General features: G+C 70.0%; 2 protein-coding genes across 2 annotated transcripts; one reads left to right on the top strand and one right to left on the bottom strand.

Annotated features, from left to right (window-relative positions):
- Positions 1-742: 742 nt before the first annotated feature.
- Positions 743-2,304, top strand: LOC125435478 (chemerin-like receptor 1). Its single transcript, XM_048501677.1, has one exon. The coding sequence runs from the start codon at positions 743-745 to the stop codon at positions 1,766-1,768; it is 1,026 nt and encodes a 341-aa protein (XP_048357634.1). The 3' UTR covers positions 1,769-2,304.
- Positions 2,305-8,091: 5,787 nt separating this feature from the next.
- Positions 8,092-9,174, bottom strand: LOC125435476 (chemerin-like receptor 1). Its single transcript, XM_048501676.1, has one exon. It carries the CDS (start codon positions 9,172-9,174, stop codon positions 8,092-8,094), a length of 1,083 nt encoding a protein of 360 aa, XP_048357633.1.
- Between the last annotated feature and the right edge of the window lie 12,596 nt (positions 9,175-21,770).

Below are 21,770 nucleotides of genomic sequence, written 5' to 3'. Positions count from 1 at the left end.
AGTTTGAAATGATGCCCTCTTTTCCTCAAACAGATGAAGTCTCGAAGAAGAAGAAGAAGAAGAAGAAGAAGAAGAAAAAAAGAAGAAGAGGAGGAGGAGGAGGAGGAGGAGGAGGAAAAGGAGGAGGAGTTTGGATGTATATCCTCCCTTTCTCTCCTGCAGGAGACTCAAAGGGGCTTACAATTTCCTTGCCCTTCCCCCCTCACAACAAACACCCTGTGAGGTGGGCGGGGCTGAGAGAGCTCCGAAAAGCTGTGACTAGCCCAAGGTCACCCAGCTGGCGTGTGTGGGAGTGCACAGGCTAATCTGAATTCCCCAGATAAGCCTCCACAGCTCAGGTGGCAGAGCAGGGAATCAAACCCGGTTCCTCCAGATTAGATACACGAGCTCTTAACCTCCTACGCCACTGCTGCTCCTTCCCGTCCTCTCCGCACAACAGACACCTTGTGAGCTAGGTGGGGCTGAGAGAGCACTGAGAGAACTGTGACTGGTTCAAGGTCACCCAGCAAGCTTCATGTGCAGGAGGGGAGAAACGAACCTTGCCAACCAGATTAAAGTCCACCACTCATGTGGAAGAGTAGGGAATCAAACCCAATTCTCTAGATTAGCATCCACCTGTTCTTAACCACAACACCATGCTGGACAGTGATCGGGTTTCACAAGGCAGTTCTTAAGTTCTTCTTTTTCTCCATGCAGGAGAAGACAGAAGACACAAGTGAAGGAGAGTCTCCCCTCCGAAGGAATGGAGGACACAACTCGGCTGACCACTGTCACCGTTGGCTATAATGAAAAAGAGCTTGCCTTCATACCAACTTTGGCGGAAAGGCTGGGCATCCTCTCCATGGTCATCTATGGGGTGGCCTTCGTGCTGGGCGTCACTGGGAATGGGCTAGTCATTTTCATCACCGGCTTCCGTATGGAGAAGACGGTCAACACCATCTGGTTCCTGAACTTAGCCATTGCTGACTTCACCTTCACCTTCTTCCTGCCACTGAGCATTGTCTACCAGGCCCAGGGGTTTCACTGGCCCTTTGGGGAGGCCATGTGCAAATTCAACAGCACACTGGCTTTTGTCAACCTCTACGCCAGCGTCTACCTCCTCATGGTCATCAGCATAGACCGCTGTATTTCTGTGCTATGCCCTGTGTGGGCTCAGAATCACCGGAGGCCCCGCCCGGCTTCCTTTGTGGCTTTGGGGGTTTGGATCGTGGCCGTGATGTTCAGTTCGCCATATATCCATTTCAGAAAGACCGTGAAAAATGGTGACGTGATCAACTGCTACACCAAATACAGCCGCAATGAGGAGCAGGCAAAAGTCACCCACCATGCTGTGGTTATCAGCCGCTTCATCTTAGCCTTCGTGATCCCTTTTCTAGTCATCATTGCTTGCTACGGGGCCATTGTTTTGAGGCTGAGGAGGGACCGCTTGGCCTCCTCCAGCAAGCCCTTCAAGGTCATCACGGCGGTGATCCTGGCCTTTTTCCTCTGCTGGTTCCCCTATCATGTTTTCTCGTTCTTGGAGATTCAAGCTTACGAGGATCACAGCCTGCGCCTGTCACTCACTATCGGTCATCCTCTGACAACCAGTCTGGCCTTCATCAACAGCTGCCTCAACCCCATCCTGTATGTCTTCATGGTGCACGATTTCAAGAAAAAGCTCAAAAGCTCCATCCTCTCTGTATTTGAGAATGCCTTTGCCGAGGACGTCAGCCAGAGTACGACTCAAACAAAGACCACATCCTCAGTGGAGATGGACTCCCATGACTGATGAACAAAGCTGCCCTTTGCTTCCAAATGCCCTCGCCTTCCAAGCCATTCAGTATGGTGCTCGGAGACAACTCATTCTCCGGGCACACACACACACCCCATGCCCCCTGCGCTCAGGGTTGGGGCTTGGGGGCATGACCCCACACTCAAGCCCTTACCCCACCCTCCATGCTTCCTTGGGAGGGCGCAGACTCCAAGCCAGCCTACAGGGAGCCTGGGAGGGTGGGGTGCCACTGCTTCCCACCGTGCAGCTCCCCTCTGGCTCCCTGGAGGCTGGCTCCTCCTCTCCCCAAGACCCCGGGAGGGGATGGGGCGCTGCAGAAGACAGCTCAGGTGCACACATTTTTGTCACGTAAGTGGTGTCCAGCACCCCCTCCTCATGGCTAAAAGGTGTGTTTCCGGGGACCTGGTTGTCTCCATGTCCCTAGGGTGGTACTACCCTGCTTTGTACTGACTGTAGGGTTATTGTGGTGGAAGGCTTCCTGGTGACCTTCTGCATTGCCTGCCAATGTTTTGAGTGGCAGCAGGAGAAAAAATAAAGAGAAAAATCACTGTTGGCCTCTGTGTGAGTGCTTCAGTTGTGGGTTCAACTTGGACATGACAGAGCGGCTCTAGGAACTGACAGATACCAAAAGAGTTTCATGTGATTCCTAGAGCTACCCATTGCAACTTCTAAGGACCATCCCATGTCCCGGCCTCCCAATCCTCCCTCTGGTTGCCCAGCTCTGCCTGGCAGCTTTAACTGTCCATCCACCCCCACCCAGAGGTGGGATCCAGCAGGTTCTCACCAGTTCCCGAGAGTGGGTTACTAATTATTTGTGTGTGCTGAGAGGGGGTTGCTAGTTGGGTCCGCTTTTCCACCTCCACGCCCTCGCCTTCCCGAGAGGCCTACTGCCTTTGAACGTGAAGGTTCCATATAGCAATTGCGACTAATAATGTAACTCCCTGAACTGGGTTAATCCCTTTCAGGTACTGCAATTCATTGAGTCTCAGCCTTTCGTACCTTTTATCTCACCAGTCTCTATCAAAGAACCTGTGTGTTTCACCATTGCTGTGTTCAGATTTGTGAGTTGGGGCATTTTCTATGATGTGATGATGATTTAGAAATGACCTGGTGCAAAAAATGTGATGATGATTTAGAAATGACGTGGTGCAAAAAAATTTGGGGGGGTCGTGGTGGGGTGGCTGCCCATGGGGGGGCATCCGACTCAGGTTTTGCCCAGGGCTCAGGTTTGCCTAGGTACGCCTCTGCCCCCTTTGCTGAGGGGGGCGGGGCTGGCGAGGGAACCTGTTACTAAAATTTTTGGATCCCACCACTGCCCCCATCCCAGCCCATCCATTCAGCACAGAGGTGGACTCCTCATTTTCTTTTGCCCCATTATTTCAGTTGTGAATCTGCAGAGGTTGCAAGGTGGTCAGGCACCCTGTTTCACAGAGGGGAAGATGTTCGTGCACAGCTTACGTGCATCTGGATGCGCATGCACACACATTTCAGTGGTGACTGTACCTTCTGTATCTTTTGTGAACGAATCAGATACATTATGTTTGTATAAAGTGAAATCAAGCCATAGCTGACTTTTGGCAACCCTGTAGGGTTTTCAAGGCACGAGACCAACAGAAGTGGTTTGCCGATGTCTTCTTCAGCATAGTGACCCTGGGATTCCTTAGTGGTCTCCCATACAAATATGAACCAAGGGTGACCCTATTCAGCTTCTGGGGTCTGACGAAATGAGGCTAACCTGGGACATCCAAGTCGGGGCGTTGGATATATTGCAGTGCAACAACCCCCACTTTTTTTTGGAGGGGGTACACATTAGCCTAATGCAATGCTAGCAAATCTATGACAAACATTTCACATGTGTCAAACACCATGATGTTTTTGTGACACACCAGCGTTCACCATCGTTCGACAACAGCTATTCTCCTTGTTTGAGTTGCCAAAGAAACCGAACCAACAAACATACCAGGAATATAATAATAATAAGCCTTTATTTGGCATAACAATAATCATAACACAATAAAAACCTGAGATAAAAGGTATACAAATACAAAGGTTTAGGATAAAATATAAATTATTGATTGTGCATCACCTCCAGTAAAAATTGTGCAACCAATTCACAAGTTTCATTGTCAGAATTGTCCAGAAGGAAAGGAAGTCTACCTGATTCTCCCATTTCACTAGGTATCCTAGAAAGAATATTGGAATATTTTGATCTGATATTAGCAGATTTAGGGCAGCAAAGCAGTTGATGTGCCAATGTTTCAATTTGTTGTTCACCACAAGAGCATACCCTTTCGCTCATACCAGGAATATGTGACCCTGCAGCACCCGGAGTTCAAAATGGATTCTGACCATCTTTATCAGCACATGATCTGTCATCTTCAGAACTGCAATTGTTGGTGACATGAAAGAAGGAGCCACTTGCAAAACCCAATAGTGGTTATATGTGATGGTACCACGCGTGATTGGACTGGTTTTTTGAAAAGAAATAGTGAATATGTATGTAATTGTTTCTCTTTTGTTTGGGGGAGGGTGTGACATGCCAGCAGAGTCAAGTTAGGCAACCTACATGGCTGAAGTCGGATTATAGCCATGAAAATGTCACAATCTATACAGATTGTGCGGTAAACTTGAAAGGGTAGCTTAAAAACCATCTTTTAATTTCTAAGCATTTCTCTCTGGCTGTAGTATGAACAAGACGCAGAGACCAAGATGGGTCTATGCAGACAAATATTATTTTGTATAAGCTATTTGGGTTCTGGCTGATACATTTTGCTTCTTCTGACTAGCGTTTCCCCTTTTTATTCATTTTTACTGGCCTAAATATGTTTAACAGATCCTGTCTAACATTTATGTTTTATTTCACATTTCTGTAATCCTAGTCCTGTTACATTGCTCATTAGATGTCTCATCCTACTGGTTGCATCCACTTACACTGTGTAATTCTCCTCGAGTCTCAGTGAGACTATCTTCATCATCATAAGTAATACAAATAAATAAATTGTGAAGAATTTTTCTATATACTTAATCACAACCACTTTTTTTAAAAAAAGTCAGTGAACTCCATGCTTTTCTTTCATTCGCTGGTCTGAAAAAAAGTTTTGGTTTGACAAGGTACTTCAGCTTGTAAGCTGGGCAAGCTTAGTGACTGCTGATTCACATATTACGGACCATACAGGTCAAGTCTGGGCTTTGCACCCGGTATAACAGTGCAACCTGAGTTATTGATGCTTCTCATTTCTTTGGGTTGCTGTGCCCAACTTGGATCATGACCACACTGTGTATAGTGAATGGGTTTCAGCCTTTCCCATGCAGTATTTTTCTGACCAGAAATGGTCTGGCCCATTGGGGAGACTCTCTTGTATCCTAATAAACATCTGGCTTTCTCCAGGAAAAAAAAATACAAGGATAATGTTCTATTTATTTACTTCATTTAAACCTGACTTTTCTCCCCCCCCCCCAAAAAAAGGCTCATGTGATGTACCTCATTCCCTTCTTCCCCATTTTATCTTCACTACAACCCTGTGAAGTAGGTTGGACTGAGAGCAGGCGACTTGCACAAGGTCACCTAGCAAGCTTCCATGGCAGAGGCAGGATTTGAACCTGGGTCTCCAGCCCAACACTTTAATCGCAACGCTTCACTGGTGTCTTATAACACTGTACAGTATTTAATGAATTCATATTGTCAAATATATTTCTTTTAGGCTGAGATATGATTGCACAAAGCAGTAGGTGGAAACATGTTGTGAAAGCATCTTCTCTGCACTGGAATTAATCTTGCATCTGTTTGACCAGCAGCTCAGTAAATCTGAGTCCAGCAATACCTGGGTGAATTGAAGCCGAAGCTTGTGCAAGAGGAGAAAGGAAGTAGGGTTGCCAGCTCTGTGGATAATTTTTGGGGCAAAACGTAGGAAGGGTAGCGCAAGAAGAAGAAGAAGAAGAAGAAGAAGAAGAAGAAGAAGAAGAAGAAGAAGAAGAAGAAGAAGAAGAAGAAGAAGAAGAAGAAGAAGAAGAAGAAGAAGAAGGAAGCAAAGGAGTAGAAGAGGAAGATAAGGAAAAGGAAGAAGAAGAAGAGGAGGAAAAGGAGGAGTTTGAATTCATACCCTGCCTTTCTCTCCTGAAAAGAGCCTCAAGGTCGCTTACAAATTACTTCCCTTCCTCTTCCCACAACAGACAACTTGGGAGGTAGGTGGAACTGAGATAGTTCGGAGTGACTTGCCCAAGGTCACCCAGCAGACTTCATGTGTAGGAGTGAGGAAACAAATCCAGTTCACCAGCTTAGAGTTCACCACTCATGTGGAGGAATGGGGAATCAAACCTGGTTCACCCGATTCGAGTCCACTGCTCTTAACCACTGCACCATGATTCCTTGAGAAGGCACCTCAACTCATAAGGCAGTGTGATGCCATAAAGTCTGCCTTCCTAAGCTGCCATTTTTCAGGGAAACTGATCTCTGTGGTCCAAGATCAATCATAGTTCCAGAAGAACTCCAGACCCCACCTGGAGGCTGGCAACATTAATTGGGACTTCTGATGTTCATTACAAAGCGCCTTTCCTCTCACCCAGCCCACAGAGATAGATCAACTGGGCTGTGTGTGTGCATGCATGCATGCATGCTTGCTGTCAAGCCTACAGTTGACTTATGGTGACCCCCACAAGGTTTTCAAACCAAGAGTCATTTAGAGGTGGTTTGCCATTGCCCACCTTGGTGTCACTCCCCTGGAATTCCTTGGAGGTCTCCCATCCAAATACTTGCCAGGGTCAGGGTTGACACTATATGGTTGGCCCAAGGTCACCCAGCAAGTTTCCATGGCAGAGCAGAGATTCAAACCTGGGTTTCCCAGGTCCTAGTTTGACAACATAACCACTACACCATGCCAGTTTTCATTTACAATTGTTGTAAAAGTTGCCAGAAGTTGCATGATTTGATTTGCACAATGTTGTATGTGGGGGTAGAGAACAAAGAAGATACATAGGCCTGAGGATGAATAGAACTATATTTTGGCTGTTTCCGCAGGGTCAAAATATCCTGGGTTCAGCAAGAAAAACATCCCTGTGCAGCTAAGAATTCTGCACGGTTCCCGATGCTAAAGCAGACCTGCCCTGATGTTATCCCGTAATATTTCCCTTACGCCAAGATTTTCAGAAATTACCAGTTTGGAGGTTCTTTTTTAAAATCCCAGTGTTACCCTGCCTGCTACCGTGCAAACACCAATTGGGAGCAGACCCAGTTTATTTTTCCCACCCAGCATGCCTGATCTGCCCGCCTGATGTCCATTCAAGCTGCCACTCAAAATCAACAGCAAATCAGAATGTGGGACACAGGGCATGCTCAGATCCACTCATAAACCAGGGAGAAAATGGGCAGCGTAGAAGCCTGCCATGAATTCCAAGCAGAACCCACTGACTGTGACTATTTCGAGTTTATAGTTGAGTAGCTTCCTTATGGCCATGTGTACTGTAACCTATTAAAAAAGTGGATGGAATCGTGTGTTTCCCCCTTCTACACAAAGAAATGTCTTGTAATCAATGGTAACAATCACTTGGTCTATTTTCCTCAGTACAAGTTCTATTTTAAATCAATTAGCAGGCCTATTCACTAGTTTTCTCTCTCTGACAGCAAAATCTTACTTTAAACTATTAAAAACACGGATCAATTTTTTCCATTCCCACAGTACATACACAAAAACACCAATCGGGAGCTGACCCAGTTTATTTTTCCCATCCAGCCACCTTATCTTCCTGCCTGACGTCCATTCAAGCTGCCACTTCAAATCAACAGCCAATCAGAACACGGGACACTGGGAACGCTCAGTTCTGCCTACAATCTCAATACAGAGGTCCTGTGCTCCTGTGGAACAAATTGGAGTATTACTTCTCAGTCCTAACCTCCTGGGAAGAAATGGGGAACCATGCGGAGGCAGAAACCGGGATAAAATAGACCCAGTATGTAAGATCCCGGTTCTAACCCGGTTTAATTGTGCCATGTGGAAACGGCCTTTGTTTCAGAAAAAAAGATGTTAGTATGGTCAGTTGAGGTGGTGCAGTTGCATTAGAATATAATCCCAAACGAATATGAGAATTATTCATTTTTACACGCTGCCTTTGTCAAAACCATTATTTTGTGCATTATAATGTTATATAATTAAACTTAATGCAAAAATGTATTTTTACTTTCAAATGGATGGAGTGGTGAAGAGCAGGGTTAGGAAGGCACTAGGACCCAGGCGGAGCATTCTGCAACAAAGAAGGTCCAGCACGTTGAGTTCTGTGGTGAAGGAATGTACAGCCCTACTAACATCTTTTGCTGAGACAGACTATAGTCAGACCACGGTGGACTCCACTGCGCTGCTGGAATTTCTGCTGCTGGAAAAAGCACGTGGAACCCAGTTCTCACTGAAAGCTCCTTTAAAAGAGGACAAGAAGGATTGATTGTTAGTTGCTTTGCAGCCTGTCCCAACGAAGGTATACAAAAGAGGGTTGAGACAACTGTTGAGGCAGAAAAGGCCATGAGCCAATGGTGCTCCTATATTGAGGGTTTTTTCCATCCCAAGACTGTCGTCTTCCAGAGTTTCAAGAATGGAGAAGAGATGGTAGGGGAACCAGCTGCAGAAGAACACCAAGACCACAGCTGCTATGATCTTGAAGGATCTACCAAAATGGCCAAAGCAGCTTCCCCTCAGTTTGATGACAATGGCATAATAGCAAGCCGAAATGATGGCGGAAGGGATGAGAAAGCCGACTGTAAATTCGATCATCACTACGGAAAAATGCCGCTGTGTCCTGAGCTCTCCGTCATCCTCTGAACCAAAGCTGTAGATGCACTCAACGAAGCCATCTGGAAGGGGCTTTGTATCACGGAAACTCAGGTAGGGTAAACTGAGGGCCAAGGCAGCCACCCAAATGCCCACAGCCATGAAGGAAGCAAGGCGGAGATTGCGGTGGTTCAAGGCCCAGACTGGGCACATCACAGAAATGCAGCGGTCGGCGCTGATGGCTGTCAAGAAGAAGATGCTGGCAAACATGTTCAGGAAGGTCACCATGGCGTCAAATTTGCACATCAGCCTCCCCAGAATCCAGTGATAATCAAGGGCTGTGTAAACTATCTCAGAGGAGAGTGAAAGGGCAAAGATGAAATCTGCCATGGCCAAGTTGAGGTACCATATGGTGGTGACTGTCTTCTTCATGCGGAAGCCGGTGTGGAAAATGACCAGGCCGTTGCCTGTGGTGCCCAGCACCAAGGTGATGCTATAAATTACCATGGAAACCCTTTTCATGACCTGCTGGATTTGGTGACTGTTATAGAAAGGCTCTGAGGCCCAACTTTCGTTCCAGCTGTAGTAGAATTCGGTGTCGCTTAATGGTGGAAATTCAGTGTTATATGGAAAGGTAGTGAGGAGAGCCATGCCCCCTCAGAGTGGTTCTTTCTCTTTCTGTAGGGTTTGTCTACAAAACAACAACCACACAAATCCATTTTGTATTACATAACATAAAATGTTGGGCCTCTCTATACAGAATTCTGAACATTTCTAAGAGGTGCATCCAGGTGTATGTTATGGCTCCAAAAAAAGGGTTGCCAGGCTTTGCCTAAGCAACCAGTGTGAGGGTTGGGGGTGGAGCCTCAGGTACCATGACATCATCTGAACTGCTACAGCACTTCAGGGGGAAAAAACAGGAAATGGCACAGGTAATTCTAGGAATAGCTGGAAACTCTATAGTAAAACTATAAAGTTTCTGGTGGTGATTCCTAGAATTACCGTATGTCATTTCTGGGTTTTCTGCCTTAAAAAAATAGTCTCCCACTGCTGCAAGGTGCAATGGAGGCTGCCCCCAACGAGAGCTGCCAGTAGGAAACCTCAGTGGTAGGCTGGGAAAGATATCGAATTGGGTTGTGGTGCTTGACAAGTGAGAAGGTTAACTTTTCCTGTATCATCTTTCCATTCTAAATTGCCTCTACAGATGGCCACAGCTTCAATCCCTAGTTAAAAGAAACAGGAAGTGATATTAAAATGCGGGTCAGACAGATTCATGAGGAAGTCCATTAATGACTACTAGCCATGGGGACTAAGAAGAGGAGGAGGAGGAGGAGAGGGGGGGTTGGATTTCTACCCTGCCTTTCTCTACCAGAAGGAGTTTCAAAGCGGCTTACAAACTCCTTCCCTTTCTGTCCCCACAATAGGCACCTTGTGAGGTAGGTGGGGCTGAGAGAGTCCTGAGAGAACTGTGAGTGGACCAAGGTCACCCAGCAGGCTTCATGTGGAGGAGCAGGGAACCTTTCCAATTCACTAGATAAGAGTCATGCGGAGGAGTGGGGAATCAAACCAGAGAGTCCACCACTCTTAACCACTACACCACGCTGGCCCTAAAGAGAACCTCCATATTCAGAGGTAGCTAACCTGTAAATGCCAGTGTTAAAAGACATAATCAGGAGAAGGCCTTGGACTCTTTGTCCTGGCCCTCCAGTGCAAATTGTTGACTACTGAGTGCAACAGGTTTCTGAATTAGATGGATCACTTGTGTGATCCAACAGAGCACTGTGTATATTCTTCTAAGAATTGGCAGCTGCTGACTTAAAAGAACTCCCCCCCCCAGCCCTAATCATAGCTGTTTTTTTTACTGGGGAAGAACAAAGGCACTTTGTGCATTCTCAGAGGTGCTATTAATGCTGCTTTTTATGCTTCTGGCATTCAAAATAAGATCGGTGGGTCAGACTTGTCAGCTCAAGCTAAAACCCCACTCTTCTTCCCTGGTGTATGTCCTTCTTGGGCATTTGGGCTTTGCTTTTCTCTCTCCCCCACAGAGAAACAACATACAGACCCCATAAGGCACTACTCACCCAATGTTGTGCTGCTGCTTCTAGCTTAGTGAAGTCTTTGGCAAATTCGGGCAGACCGGCCCAGCTCTTTGTTCGATTCCTTCCTGTCTTTGATATCTCTTTCTCTGCTAGTTTATCTCTATTGTCTTTCTGCAAAATGTGCAGAATGCTACTACTTCTTGGAGGCCATGGCTCTCTCCGCCTGCTTCAGTTGCACATTGGGTTCTTTGGGTGGCTGTGGATGAGAACGGCTGGCAACATCTATGGGGAAAATCATCACAGTGCAGTGATGTGGTCTACTCTTTGCAAAAGAGCCGAAATTCAATCAAGGGATATGTATATATGGACGAAAATTCAGACAAAAGGCCCACCCCCCCCCCCCCCCACCCCCCCCCCCCCCCCCCCCCCCCCCCCCCCACCCCCCCCCCCCCCCACCCCCCCCCCCCCCCACCCCCCCCCCCCCCCGCCCCCCCCCCCCCCCACCCCCCCCCCCCCCCACCCCCCCCCCCCCCCACCCCCCCCCCCCCCCACCCCCCCCCCCCCCCACCCCCCCCCCCCCCCACCCCCCCCCCCCCCCACCCCCCCCCCCCCCCACCCCCCCCCCCCCCCACCCCCCCCCCCCCCCACCCCCCCCCCCCCCCACCCCCCCCCCCCCCCACCCCCCCCCCCCCCCACCCCCCCCCCCCCCCACCCCCCCCCCCCCCCACCCCCCCCCCCCCCCACCCCCCCCCCCCCCCACCCCCCCCCCCCCCCACCCCCCCCCCCCCCCACCCCCCCCCCCCCCCACCCCCCCCCCCCCCCACCCCCCCCCCCCCCCACCCCCCCCCCCCCCCACCCCCCCCCCCCCCCACCCCCCCCCCCCCCCACCCCCCCCCCCCCCCACCCCCCCCCCCCCCCACCCCCCCCCCCCCCCACCCCCCCCCCCCCCCACCCCCCCCCCCCCCCACCCCCCCCCCCCCCCACCCCCCCCCCCCCCCACCCCCCCCCCCCCCCACCCCCCCCCCCCCCCACCCCCCCCCCCCCCCACCCCCCCCCCCCCCCACCCCCCCCCCCCCCCACCCCCCCCCCCCCCCACCCCCCCCCCCCCCCACCCCCCCCCCCCCCCACCCCCCCCCCCCCCCACCCCCCCCCCCCCCCACCCCCCCCCCCCCCCACCCCCCCCCCCCCCCACCCCCCCCCCCCCCCACCCCCCCCCCCCCCCACCCCCCCCCCCCCCCACCCCCCCCCCCCCCCACCCCCCCCCCCCCCCACCCCCCCCCCCCCCCACCCCCCCCCCCCCCCACCCCCCCCCCCCCCCACCCCCCCCCCCCCCCACCCCCCCCCCCCCCCACCCCCCCCCCCCCCCACCCCCCCCCCCCCCCACCCCCCCCCCCCCCCACCCCCCCCCCCCCCCACCCCCCCCCCCCCCCACCCCCCCCCCCCCCCACCCCCCCCCCCCCCCACCCCCCCCCCCCCCCACCCCCCCCCCCCCCCACCCCCCCCCCCCCCCACCCCCCCCCCCCCCCACCCCCCCCCCCCCCCACCCCCCCCCCCCCCCACCCCCCCCCCCCCCCACCCCCCCCCCCCCCCACCCCCCCCCCCCCCCACCCCCCCCCCCCCCCACCCCCCCCCCCCCCCACCCCCCCCCCCCCCCACCCCCCCCCCCCCCCACCCCCCCCCCCCCCCACCCCCCCCCCCCCCCACCCCCCCCCCCCCCCACCCCCCCCCCCCCCCACCCCCCCCCCCCCCCACCCCCCCCCCCCCCCACCCCCCCCCCCCCCCACCCCCCCCCCCCCCCACCCCCCCCCCCCCCCACCCCCCCCCCCCCCCACCCCCCCCCCCCCCCACCCCCCCCCCCCCCCACCCCCCCCCCCCCCCACCCCCCCCCCCCCCCACCCCCCCCCCCCCCCACCCCCCCCCCCCCCCACCCCCCCCCCCCCCCACCCCCCCCCCCCCCCACCCCCCCCCCCCCCCACCCCCCCCCCCCCCCACCCCCCCCCCCCCCCACCCCCCCCCCCCCCCACCCCCCCCCCCCCCCACCCCCCCCCCCCCCCACCCCCCCCCCCCCCCACCCCCCCCCCCCCCCACCCCCCCCCCCCCCCACCCCCCCCCCCCCCCACCCCCCCCCCCCCCCACCCCCCCCCCCCCCCACCCCCCCCCCCCCCCACCCCCCCCCCCCCCCACCCCCCCCCCCCCCCACCCCCCCCCCCCCCCACCCCCCCCCCCCCCCACCCCCCCCCCCCCCCACCCCCCCCCCCCCCCACCCCCCCCCCCCCCCACCCCCCCCCCCCCCCACCCCCCCCCCCCCCCACCCCCCCCCCCCCCCACCCCCCCCCCCCCCCACCCCCCCCCCCCCCCACCCCCCCCCCCCCCCACCCCCCCCCCCCCCCACCCCCCCCCCCCCCCACCCCCCCCCCCCCCCACCCCCCCCCCCCCCCACCCCCCCCCCCCCCCACCCCCCCCCCCCCCCACCCCCCCCCCCCCCCACCCCCCCCCCCCCCCACCCCCCCCCCCCCCCACCCCCCCCCCCCCCCACCCCCCCCCCCCCCCACCCCCCCCCCCCCCCACCCCCCCCCCCCCCCACCCCCCCCCCCCCCCACCCCCCCCCCCCCCCACCCCCCCCCCCCCCCACCCCCCCCCCCCCCCACCCCCCCCCCCCCCCACCCCCCCCCCCCCCCACCCCCCCCCCCCCCCACCCCCCCCCCCCCCCACCCCCCCCCCCCCCCACCCCCCCCCCCCCCCACCCCCCCCCCCCCCCACCCCCCCCCCCCCCCACCCCCCCCCCCCCCCACCCCCCCCCCCCCCCACCCCCCCCCCCCCCCACCCCCCCCCCCCCCCACCCCCCCCCCCCCCCACCCCCCCCCCCCCCCACCCCCCCCCCCCCCCACCCCCCCCCCCCCCCACCCCCCCCCCCCCCCACCCCCCCCCCCCCCCACCCCCCCCCCCCCCCACCCCCCCCCCCCCCCACCCCCCCCCCCCCCCACCCCCCCCCCCCCCCACCCCCCCCCCCCCCCACCCCCCCCCCCCCCCACCCCCCCCCCCCCCCACCCCCCCCCCCCCCCACCCCCCCCCCCCCCCACCCCCCCCCCCCCCCACCCCCCCCCCCCCCCACCCCCCCCCCCCCCCACCCCCCCCCCCCCCCACCCCCCCCCCCCCCCACCCCCCCCCCCCCCCACCCCCCCCCCCCCCCACCCCCCCCCCCCCCCACCCCCCCCCCCCCCCACCCCCCCCCCCCCCCACCCCCCCCCCCCCCCACCCCCCCCCCCCCCCACCCCCCCCCCCCCCCACCCCCCCCCCCCCCCACCCCCCCCCCCCCCCACCCCCCCCCCCCCCCACCCCCCCCCCCCCCCACCCCCCCCCCCCCCCACCCCCCCCCCCCCCCACCCCCCCCCCCCCCCACCCCCCCCCCCCCCCACCCCCCCCCCCCCCCACCCCCCCCCCCCCCCACCCCCCCCCCCCCCCACCCCCCCCCCCCCCCACCCCCCCCCCCCCCCACCCCCCCCCCCCCCCACCCCCCCCCCCCCCCACCCCCCCCCCCCCCCACCCCCCCCCCCCCCCACCCCCCCCCCCCCCCACCCCCCCCCCCCCCCACCCCCCCCCCCCCCCACCCCCCCCCCCCCCCACCCCCCCCCCCCCCCACCCCCCCCCCCCCCCACCCCCCCCCCCCCCCACCCCCCCCCCCCCCCACCCCCCCCCCCCCCCACCCCCCCCCCCCCCCACCCCCCCCCCCCCCCACCCCCCCCCCCCCCCACCCCCCCCCCCCCCCACCCCCCCCCCCCCCCACCCCCCCCCCCCCCCACCCCCCCCCCCCCCCACCCCCCCCCCCCCCCACCCCCCCCCCCCCCCACCCCCCCCCCCCCCCACCCCCCCCCCCCCCCACCCCCCCCCCCCCCCACCCCCCCCCCCCCCCACCCCCCCCCCCCCCCACCCCCCCCCCCCCCCACCCCCCCCCCCCCCCACCCCCCCCCCCCCCCACCCCCCCCCCCCCCCACCCCCCCCCCCCCCCACCCCCCCCCCCCCCCACCCCCCCCCCCCCCCACCCCCCCCCCCCCCCACCCCCCCCCCCCCCCACCCCCCCCCCCCCCCACCCCCCCCCCCCCCCACCCCCCCCCCCCCCCACCCCCCCCCCCCCCCACCCCCCCCCCCCCCCACCCCCCCCCCCCCCCACCCCCCCCCCCCCCCACCCCCCCCCCCCCCCACCCCCCCCCCCCCCCACCCCCCCCCCCCCCCACCCCCCCCCCCCCCCACCCCCCCCCCCCCCCACCCCCCCCCCCCCCCACCCCCCCCCCCCCCCACCCCCCCCCCCCCCCACCCCCCCCCCCCCCCACCCCCCCCCCCCCCCACCCCCCCCCCCCCCCACCCCCCCCCCCCCCCACCCCCCCCCCCCCCCACCCCCCCCCCCCCCCACCCCCCCCCCCCCCCACCCCCCCCCCCCCCCACCCCCCCCCCCCCCCACCCCCCCCCCCCCCCACCCCCCCCCCCCCCCACCCCCCCCCCCCCCCACCCCCCCCCCCCCCCACCCCCCCCCCCCCCCACCCCCCCCCCCCCCCACCCCCCCCCCCCCCCACCCCCCCCCCCCCCCACCCCCCCCCCCCCCCACCCCCCCCCCCCCCCACCCCCCCCCCCCCCCACCCCCCCCCCCCCCCACCCCCCCCCCCCCCCACCCCCCCCCCCCCCCACCCCCCCCCCCCCCCACCCCCCCCCCCCCCCACCCCCCCCCCCCCCCACCCCCCCCCCCCCCCACCCCCCCCCCCCCCCACCCCCCCCCCCCCCCACCCCCCCCCCCCCCCACCCCCCCCCCCCCCCACCCCCCCCCCCCCCCACCCCCCCCCCCCCCCACCCCCCCCCCCCCCCACCCCCCCCCCCCCCCACCCCCCCCCCCCCCCACCCCCCCCCCCCCCCACCCCCCCCCCCCCCCACCCCCCCCCCCCCCCACCCCCCCCCCCCCCCACCCCCCCCCCCCCCCACCCCCCCCCCCCCCCACCCCCCCCCCCCCCCACCCCCCCCCCCCCCCACCCCCCCCCCCCCCCACCCCCCCCCCCCCCCACCCCCCCCCCCCCCCACCCCCCCCCCCCCCCACCCCCCCCCCCCCCCACCCCCCCCCCCCCCCACCCCCCCCCCCCCCCACCCCCCCCCCCCCCCACCCCCCCCCCCCCCCACCCCCCCCCCCCCCCACCCCCCCCCCCCCCCACCCCCCCCCCCCCCCACCCCCCCCCCCCCCCACCCCCCCCCCCCCCCACCCCCCCCCCCCCCCACCCCCCCCCCCCCCCACCCCCCCCCCCCCCCACCCCCCCCCCCCCCCACCCCCCCCCCCCCCCACCCCCCCCCCCCCCCACCCCCCCCCCCCCCCACCCCCCCCCCCCCCCACCCCCCCCCCCCCCCACCCCCCCCCCCCCCCACCCCCCCCCCCCCCCACCCCCCCCCCCCCCCACCCCCCCCCCCCCCCACCCCCCCCCCCCCCCACCCCCCCCCCCCCCCACCCCCCCCCCCCCCCACCCCCCCCCCCCCCCACCCCCCCCCCCCCCCACCCCCCCCCCCCCCCACCCCCCCCCCCCCCCACCCCCCCCCCCCCCCACCCCCCCCCCCCCCCACCCCCCCCCCCCCCCACCCCCCCCCCCCCCCACCCCCCCCCCCCCCCACCCCCCCCCCCCCCCACCCCCCCCCCCCCCCACCCCCCCCCCCCCCCACCCCCCCCCCCCCCCACCCCCCCCCCCCCCCACCCCCCCCCCCCCCCACCCCCCCCCCCCCCCACCCCCCCCCCCCCCCACCCCCCCCCCCCCCCACCCCCCCCCCCCCCCACCCCCCCCCCCCCCCACCCCCCCCCCCCCCCACCCCCCCCCCCCCCCACCCCCCCCCCCCCCCACCCCCCCCCCCCCCCACCCCCCCCCCCCCCCACCCCCCCCCCCCCCCACCCCCCCCCCCCCCCACCCCCCCCCCCCCCCACCCCCCCCCCCCCCCACCCCCCCCCCCCCCCACCCCCCCCCCCCCCCACCCCCCCCCCCCCCCACCCCCCCCCCCCCCCACCCCCCCCCCCCCCCACCCCCCCCCCCCCCCACCCCCCCCCCCCCCCACCCCCCCCCCCCCCCACCCCCCCCCCCCCCCACCCCCCCCCCCCCCCACCCCCCCCCCCCCCCACCCCCCCCCCCCCCCACCCCCCCCCCCCCCCACCCCCCCCCCCCCCCACCCCCCCCCCCCCCCACCCCCCCCCCCCCCCACCCCCCCCCCCCCCCACCCCCCCCCCCCCCCACCCCCCCCCCCCCCCACCCCCCCCCCCCCCCACCCCCCCCCCCCCCCACCCCCCCCCCCCCCCACCCCCCCCCCCCCCCACCCCCCCCCCCCCCCACCCCCCCCCCCCCCCACCCCCCCCCCCCCCCACCCCCCCCCCCCCCCACCCCCCCCCCCCCCCACCCCCCCCCCCCCCCACCCCCCCCCCCCCCCACCCCCCCCCCCCCCCACCCCCCCCCCCCCCCACCCCCCCCCCCCCCCACCCCCCCCCCCCCCCACCCCCCCCCCCCCCCACCCCCCCCCCCCCCCACCCCCCCCCCCCCCCACCCCCCCCCCCCCCCACCCCCCCCCCCCCCCACCCCCCCCCCCCCCCACCCCCCCCCCCCCCCACCCCCCCCCCCCCCCACCCCCCCCCCCCCCCACCCCCCCCCCCCCCCACCCCCCCCCCCCCCCACCCCCCCCCCCCCCCACCCCCCCCCCCCCCCACCCCCCCCCCCCCCCACCCCCCCCCCCCCCCACCCCCCCCCCCCCCCACCCCCCCCCCCCCCCACCCCCCCCCCCCCCCACCCCCCCCCCCCCCCACCCCCCCCCCCCCCCACCCCCCCCCCCCCCCACCCCCCCCCCCCCCCACCCCCCCCCCCCCCCACCCCCCCCCCCCCCCACCCCCCCCCCCCCCCACCCCCCCCCCCCCCCACCCCCCCCCCCCCCCACCCCCCCCCCCCCCCACCCCCCCCCCCCCCCACCCCCCCCCCCCCCCACCCCCCCCCCCCCCCACCCCCCCCCCCCCCCACCCCCCCCCCCCCCCACCCCCCCCCCCCCCCACCCCCCCCCCCCCCCACCCCCCCCCCCCCCCACCCCCCCCCCCCCCCACCCCCCCCCCCCCCCACCCCCCCCCCCCCCCACCCCCCCCCCCCCCCACCCCCCCCCCCCCCCACCCCCCCCCCCCCCCACCCCCCCCCCCCCCCACCCCCCCCCCCCCCCACCCCCCCCCCCCCCCACCCCCCCCCCCCCCCACCCCCCCCCCCCCCCACCCCCCCCCCCCCCCACCCCCCCCCCCCCCCACCCCCCCCCCCCCCCACCCCCCCCCCCCCCCACCCCCCCCCCCCCCCACCCCCCCCCCCCCCCACCCCCCCCCCCCCCCACCCCCCCCCCCCCCCACCCCCCCCCCCCCCCACCCCCCCCCCCCCCCACCCCCCCCCCCCCCCACCCCCCCCCCCCCCCACCCCCCCCCCCCCCCACCCCCCCCCCCCCCCACCCCCCCCCCCCCCCACCCCCCCCCCCCCCCACCCCCCCCCCCCCCCACCCCCCCCCCCCCCCACCCCCCCCCCCCCCCACCCCCCCCCCCCCCCACCCCCCCCCCCCCCCACCCCCCCCCCCCCCCACCCCCCCCCCCCCCCACCCCCCCCCCCCCCCACCCCCCCCCCCCCCCACCCCCCCCCCCCCCCACCCCCCCCCCCCCCCACCCCCCCCCCCCCCCACCCCCCCCCCCCCCCACCCCCCCCCCCCCCCACCCCCCCCCCCCCCCACCCCCCCCCCCCCCCACCCCCCCCCCCCCCCACCCCCCCCCCCCCCCACCCCCCCCCCCCCCCACCCCCCCCCCCCCCCACCCCCCCCCCCCCCCACCCCCCCCCCCCCCCACCCCCCCCCCCCCCCACCCCCCCCCCCCCCCACCCCCCCCCCCCCCCACCCCCCCCCCCCCCCACCCCCCCCCCCCCCCACCCCCCCCCCCCCCCACCCCCCCCCCCCCCCACCCCCCCCCCCCCCCACCCCCCCCCCCCCCCACCCCCCCCCCCCCCCACCCCCCCCCCCCCCCACCCCCCCCCCCCCCCACCCCCCCCCCCCCCCACCCCCCCCCCCCCCCACCCCCCCCCCCCCCCACCCCCCCCCCCCCCCACCCCCCCCCCCCCCCACCCCCCCCCCCCCCCACCCCCCCCCCCCCCCACCCCCCCCCCCCCCCACCCCCCCCCCCCCCCACCCCCCCCCCCCCCCACCCCCCCCCCCCCCCACCCCCCCCCCCCCCCACCCCCCCCCCCCCCCACCCCCCCCCCCCCCCACCCCCCCCCCCCCCCACCCCCCCCCCCCCCCACCCCCCCCCCCCCCCACCCCCCCCCCCCCCCACCCCCCCCCCCCCCCACCCCCCCCCCCCCCCACCCCCCCCCCCCCCCACCCCCCCCCCCCCCCACCCCCCCCCCCCCCCACCCCCCCCCCCCCCCACCCCCCCCCCCCCCCACCCCCCCCCCCCCCCACCCCCCCCCCCCCCCACCCCCCCCCCCCCCCACCCCCCCCCCCCCCCACCCCCCCCCCCCCCCACCCCCCCCCCCCCCCACCCCCCCCCCCCCCCACCCCCCCCCCCCCCCACCCCCCCCCCCCCCCACCCCCCCCCCCCCCCACCCCCCCCCCCCCCCACCCCCCCCCCCCCCCACCCCCCCCCCCCCCCACCCCCCCCCCCCCCCACCCCCCCCCCCCCCCACCCCCCCCCCCCCCCACCCCCCCCCCCCCCCACCCCCCCCCCCCCCCACCCCCCCCCCCCCCCACCCCCCCCCCCCCCCACCCCCCCCCCCCCCCACCCCCCCCCCCCCCCACCCCCCCCCCCCCCCACCCCCCCCCCCCCCCACCCCCCCCCCCCCCCACCCCCCCCCCCCCCCACCCCCCCCCCCCCCCACCCCCCCCCCCCCCCACCCCCCCCCCCCCCCACCCCCCCCCCCCCCCACCCCCCCCCCCCCCCACCCCCCCCCCCCCCCACCCCCCCCCCCCCCCACCCCCCCCCCCCCCCACCCCCCCCCCCCCCCACCCCCCCCCCCCCCCACCCCCCCCCCCCCCCACCCCCCCCCCCCCCCACCCCCCCCCCCCCCCACCCCCCCCCCCCCCCACCCCCCCCCCCCCCCACCCCCCCCCCCCCCCACCCCCCCCCCCCCCCACCCCCCCCCCCCCCCACCCCCCCCCCCCCCCACCCCCCCCCCCCCCCACCCCCCCCCCCCCCCACCCCCCCCCCCCCCCACCCCCCCCCCCCCCCACCCCCCCCCCCCCCCACCCCCCCCCCCCCCCACCCCCCCCCCCCCCCACCCCCCCCCCCCCCCACCCCCCCCCCCCCCCACCCCCCCCCCCCCCCACCCCCCCCCCCCCCCACCCCCCCCCCCCCCCACCCCCCCCCCCCCCCACCCCCCCCCCCCCCCACCCCCCCCCCCCCCCACCCCCCCCCCCCCCCACCCCCCCCCCCCCCCACCCCCCCCCCCCCCCACCCCCCCCCCCCCCCACCCCCCCCCCCCCCCACCCCCCCCCCCCCCCACCCCCCCCCCCCCCCACCCCCCCCCCCCCCCACCCCCCCCCCCCCCCACCCCCCCCCCCCCCCACCCCCCCCCCCCCCCACCCCCCCCCCCCCCCACCCCCCCCCCCCCCCACCCCCCCCCCCCCCCACCCCCCCCCCCCCCCACCCCCCCCCCCCCCCACCCCCCCCCCCCCCCACCCCCCCCCCCCCCCACCCCCCCCCCCCCCCACCCCCCCCCCCCCCCACCCCCCCCCCCCCCCACCCCCCCCCCCCCCCACCCCCCCCCCCCCCCACCCCCCCCCCCCCCCACCCCCCCCCCCCCCCACCCCCCCCCCCCCCCACCCCCCCCCCCCCCCACCCCCCCCCCCCCCCACCCCCCCCCCCCCCCACCCCCCCCCCCCCCCACCCCCCCCCCCCCCCACCCCCCCCCCCCCCCACCCCCCCCCCCCCCCACCCCCCCCCCCCCCCACCCCCCCCCCCCCCCACCCCCCCCCCCCCCCACCCCCCCCCCCCCCCACCCCCCCCCCCCCCCACCCCCCCCCCCCCCCACCCCCCCCCCCCCCCACCCCCCCCCCCCCCCACCCCCCCCCCCCCCCACCCCCCCCCCCCCCCACCCCCCCCCCCCCCCACCCCCCCCCCCCCCCACCCCCCCCCCCCCCCACCCCCCCCCCCCCCCACCCCCCCCCCCCCCCACCCCCCCCCCCCCCCACCCCCCCCCCCCCCCACCCCCCCCCCCCCCCACCCCCCCCCCCCCCCACCCCCCCCCCCCCCCACCCCCCCCCCCCCCCACCCCCCCCCCCCCCCACCCCCCCCCCCCCCCACCCCCCCCCCCCCCCACCCCCCCCCCCCCCCACCCCCCCCCCCCCCCACCCCCCCCCCCCCCCACCCCCCCCCCCCCCCACCCCCCCCCCCCCCCACCCCCCCCCCCCCCCACCCCCCCCCCCCCCCACCCCCCCCCCCCCCCACCCCCCCCCCCCCCCACCCCCCCCCCCCCCCACCCCCCCCCCCCCCCACCCCCCCCCCCCCCCACCCCCCCCCCCCCCCACCCCCCCCCCCCCCCACCCCCCCCCCCCCCCACCCCCCCCCCCCCCCACCCCCCCCCCCCCCCACCCCCCCCCCCCCCCACCCCCCCCCCCCCCCACCCCCCCCCCCCCCCACCCCCCCCCCCCCCCACCCCCCCCCCCCCCCACCCCCCCCCCCCCCCACCCCCCCCCCCCCCCACCCCCCCCCCCCCCCACCCCCCCCCCCCCCCACCCCCCCCCCCCCCCACCCCCCCCCCCCCCCACCCCCCCCCCCCCCCACCCCCCCCCCCCCCCACCCCCCCCCCCCCCCACCCCCCCCCCCCCCCACCCCCCCCCCCCCCCACCCCCCCCCCCCCCCACCCCCCCCCCCCCCCACCCCCCCCCCCCCCCACCCCCCCCCCCCCCCACCCCCCCCCCCCCCCACCCCCCCCCCCCCCCACCCCCCCCCCCCCCCACCCCCCCCCCCCCCCACCCCCCCCCCCCCCCACCCCCCCCCCCCCCCACCCCCCCCCCCCCCCACCCCCCCCCCCCCCCACCCCCCCCCCCCCCCACCCCCCCCCCCCCCCACCCCCCCCCCCCCCCACCCCCCCCCCCCCCCACCCCCCCCCCCCCCCACCCCCCCCCCCCCCCACCCCCCCCCCCCCCCACCCCCCCCCCCCCCCACCCCCCCCCCCCCCCACCCCCCCCCCCCCCCAC

This window comes from Sphaerodactylus townsendi, linkage group LG06 (assembly GCF_021028975.2).
Source record: "Sphaerodactylus townsendi isolate TG3544 linkage group LG06, MPM_Stown_v2.3, whole genome shotgun sequence".
Taxonomy (NCBI): Eukaryota; Metazoa; Chordata; class Lepidosauria; order Squamata; family Sphaerodactylidae; genus Sphaerodactylus; species Sphaerodactylus townsendi.
The sequence above is the reverse complement of the archived record's forward strand: the minus strand, read 5'-3'. Positions and strand labels throughout refer to the sequence as shown.

Excerpts from the sequence above, each read along its gene's own strand:
- LOC125435476 (XM_048501676.1), bottom strand. The coding sequence starts at position 9,174 with ATGGCTCTCCTCACTACCTTTCCATATAACACTGAATTTCCACCATTA.
- LOC125435478 (XM_048501677.1), top strand. The coding sequence starts at position 743 with ATGGAGGACACAACTCGGCTGACCACTGTCACCGTTGGCTATAATGAA.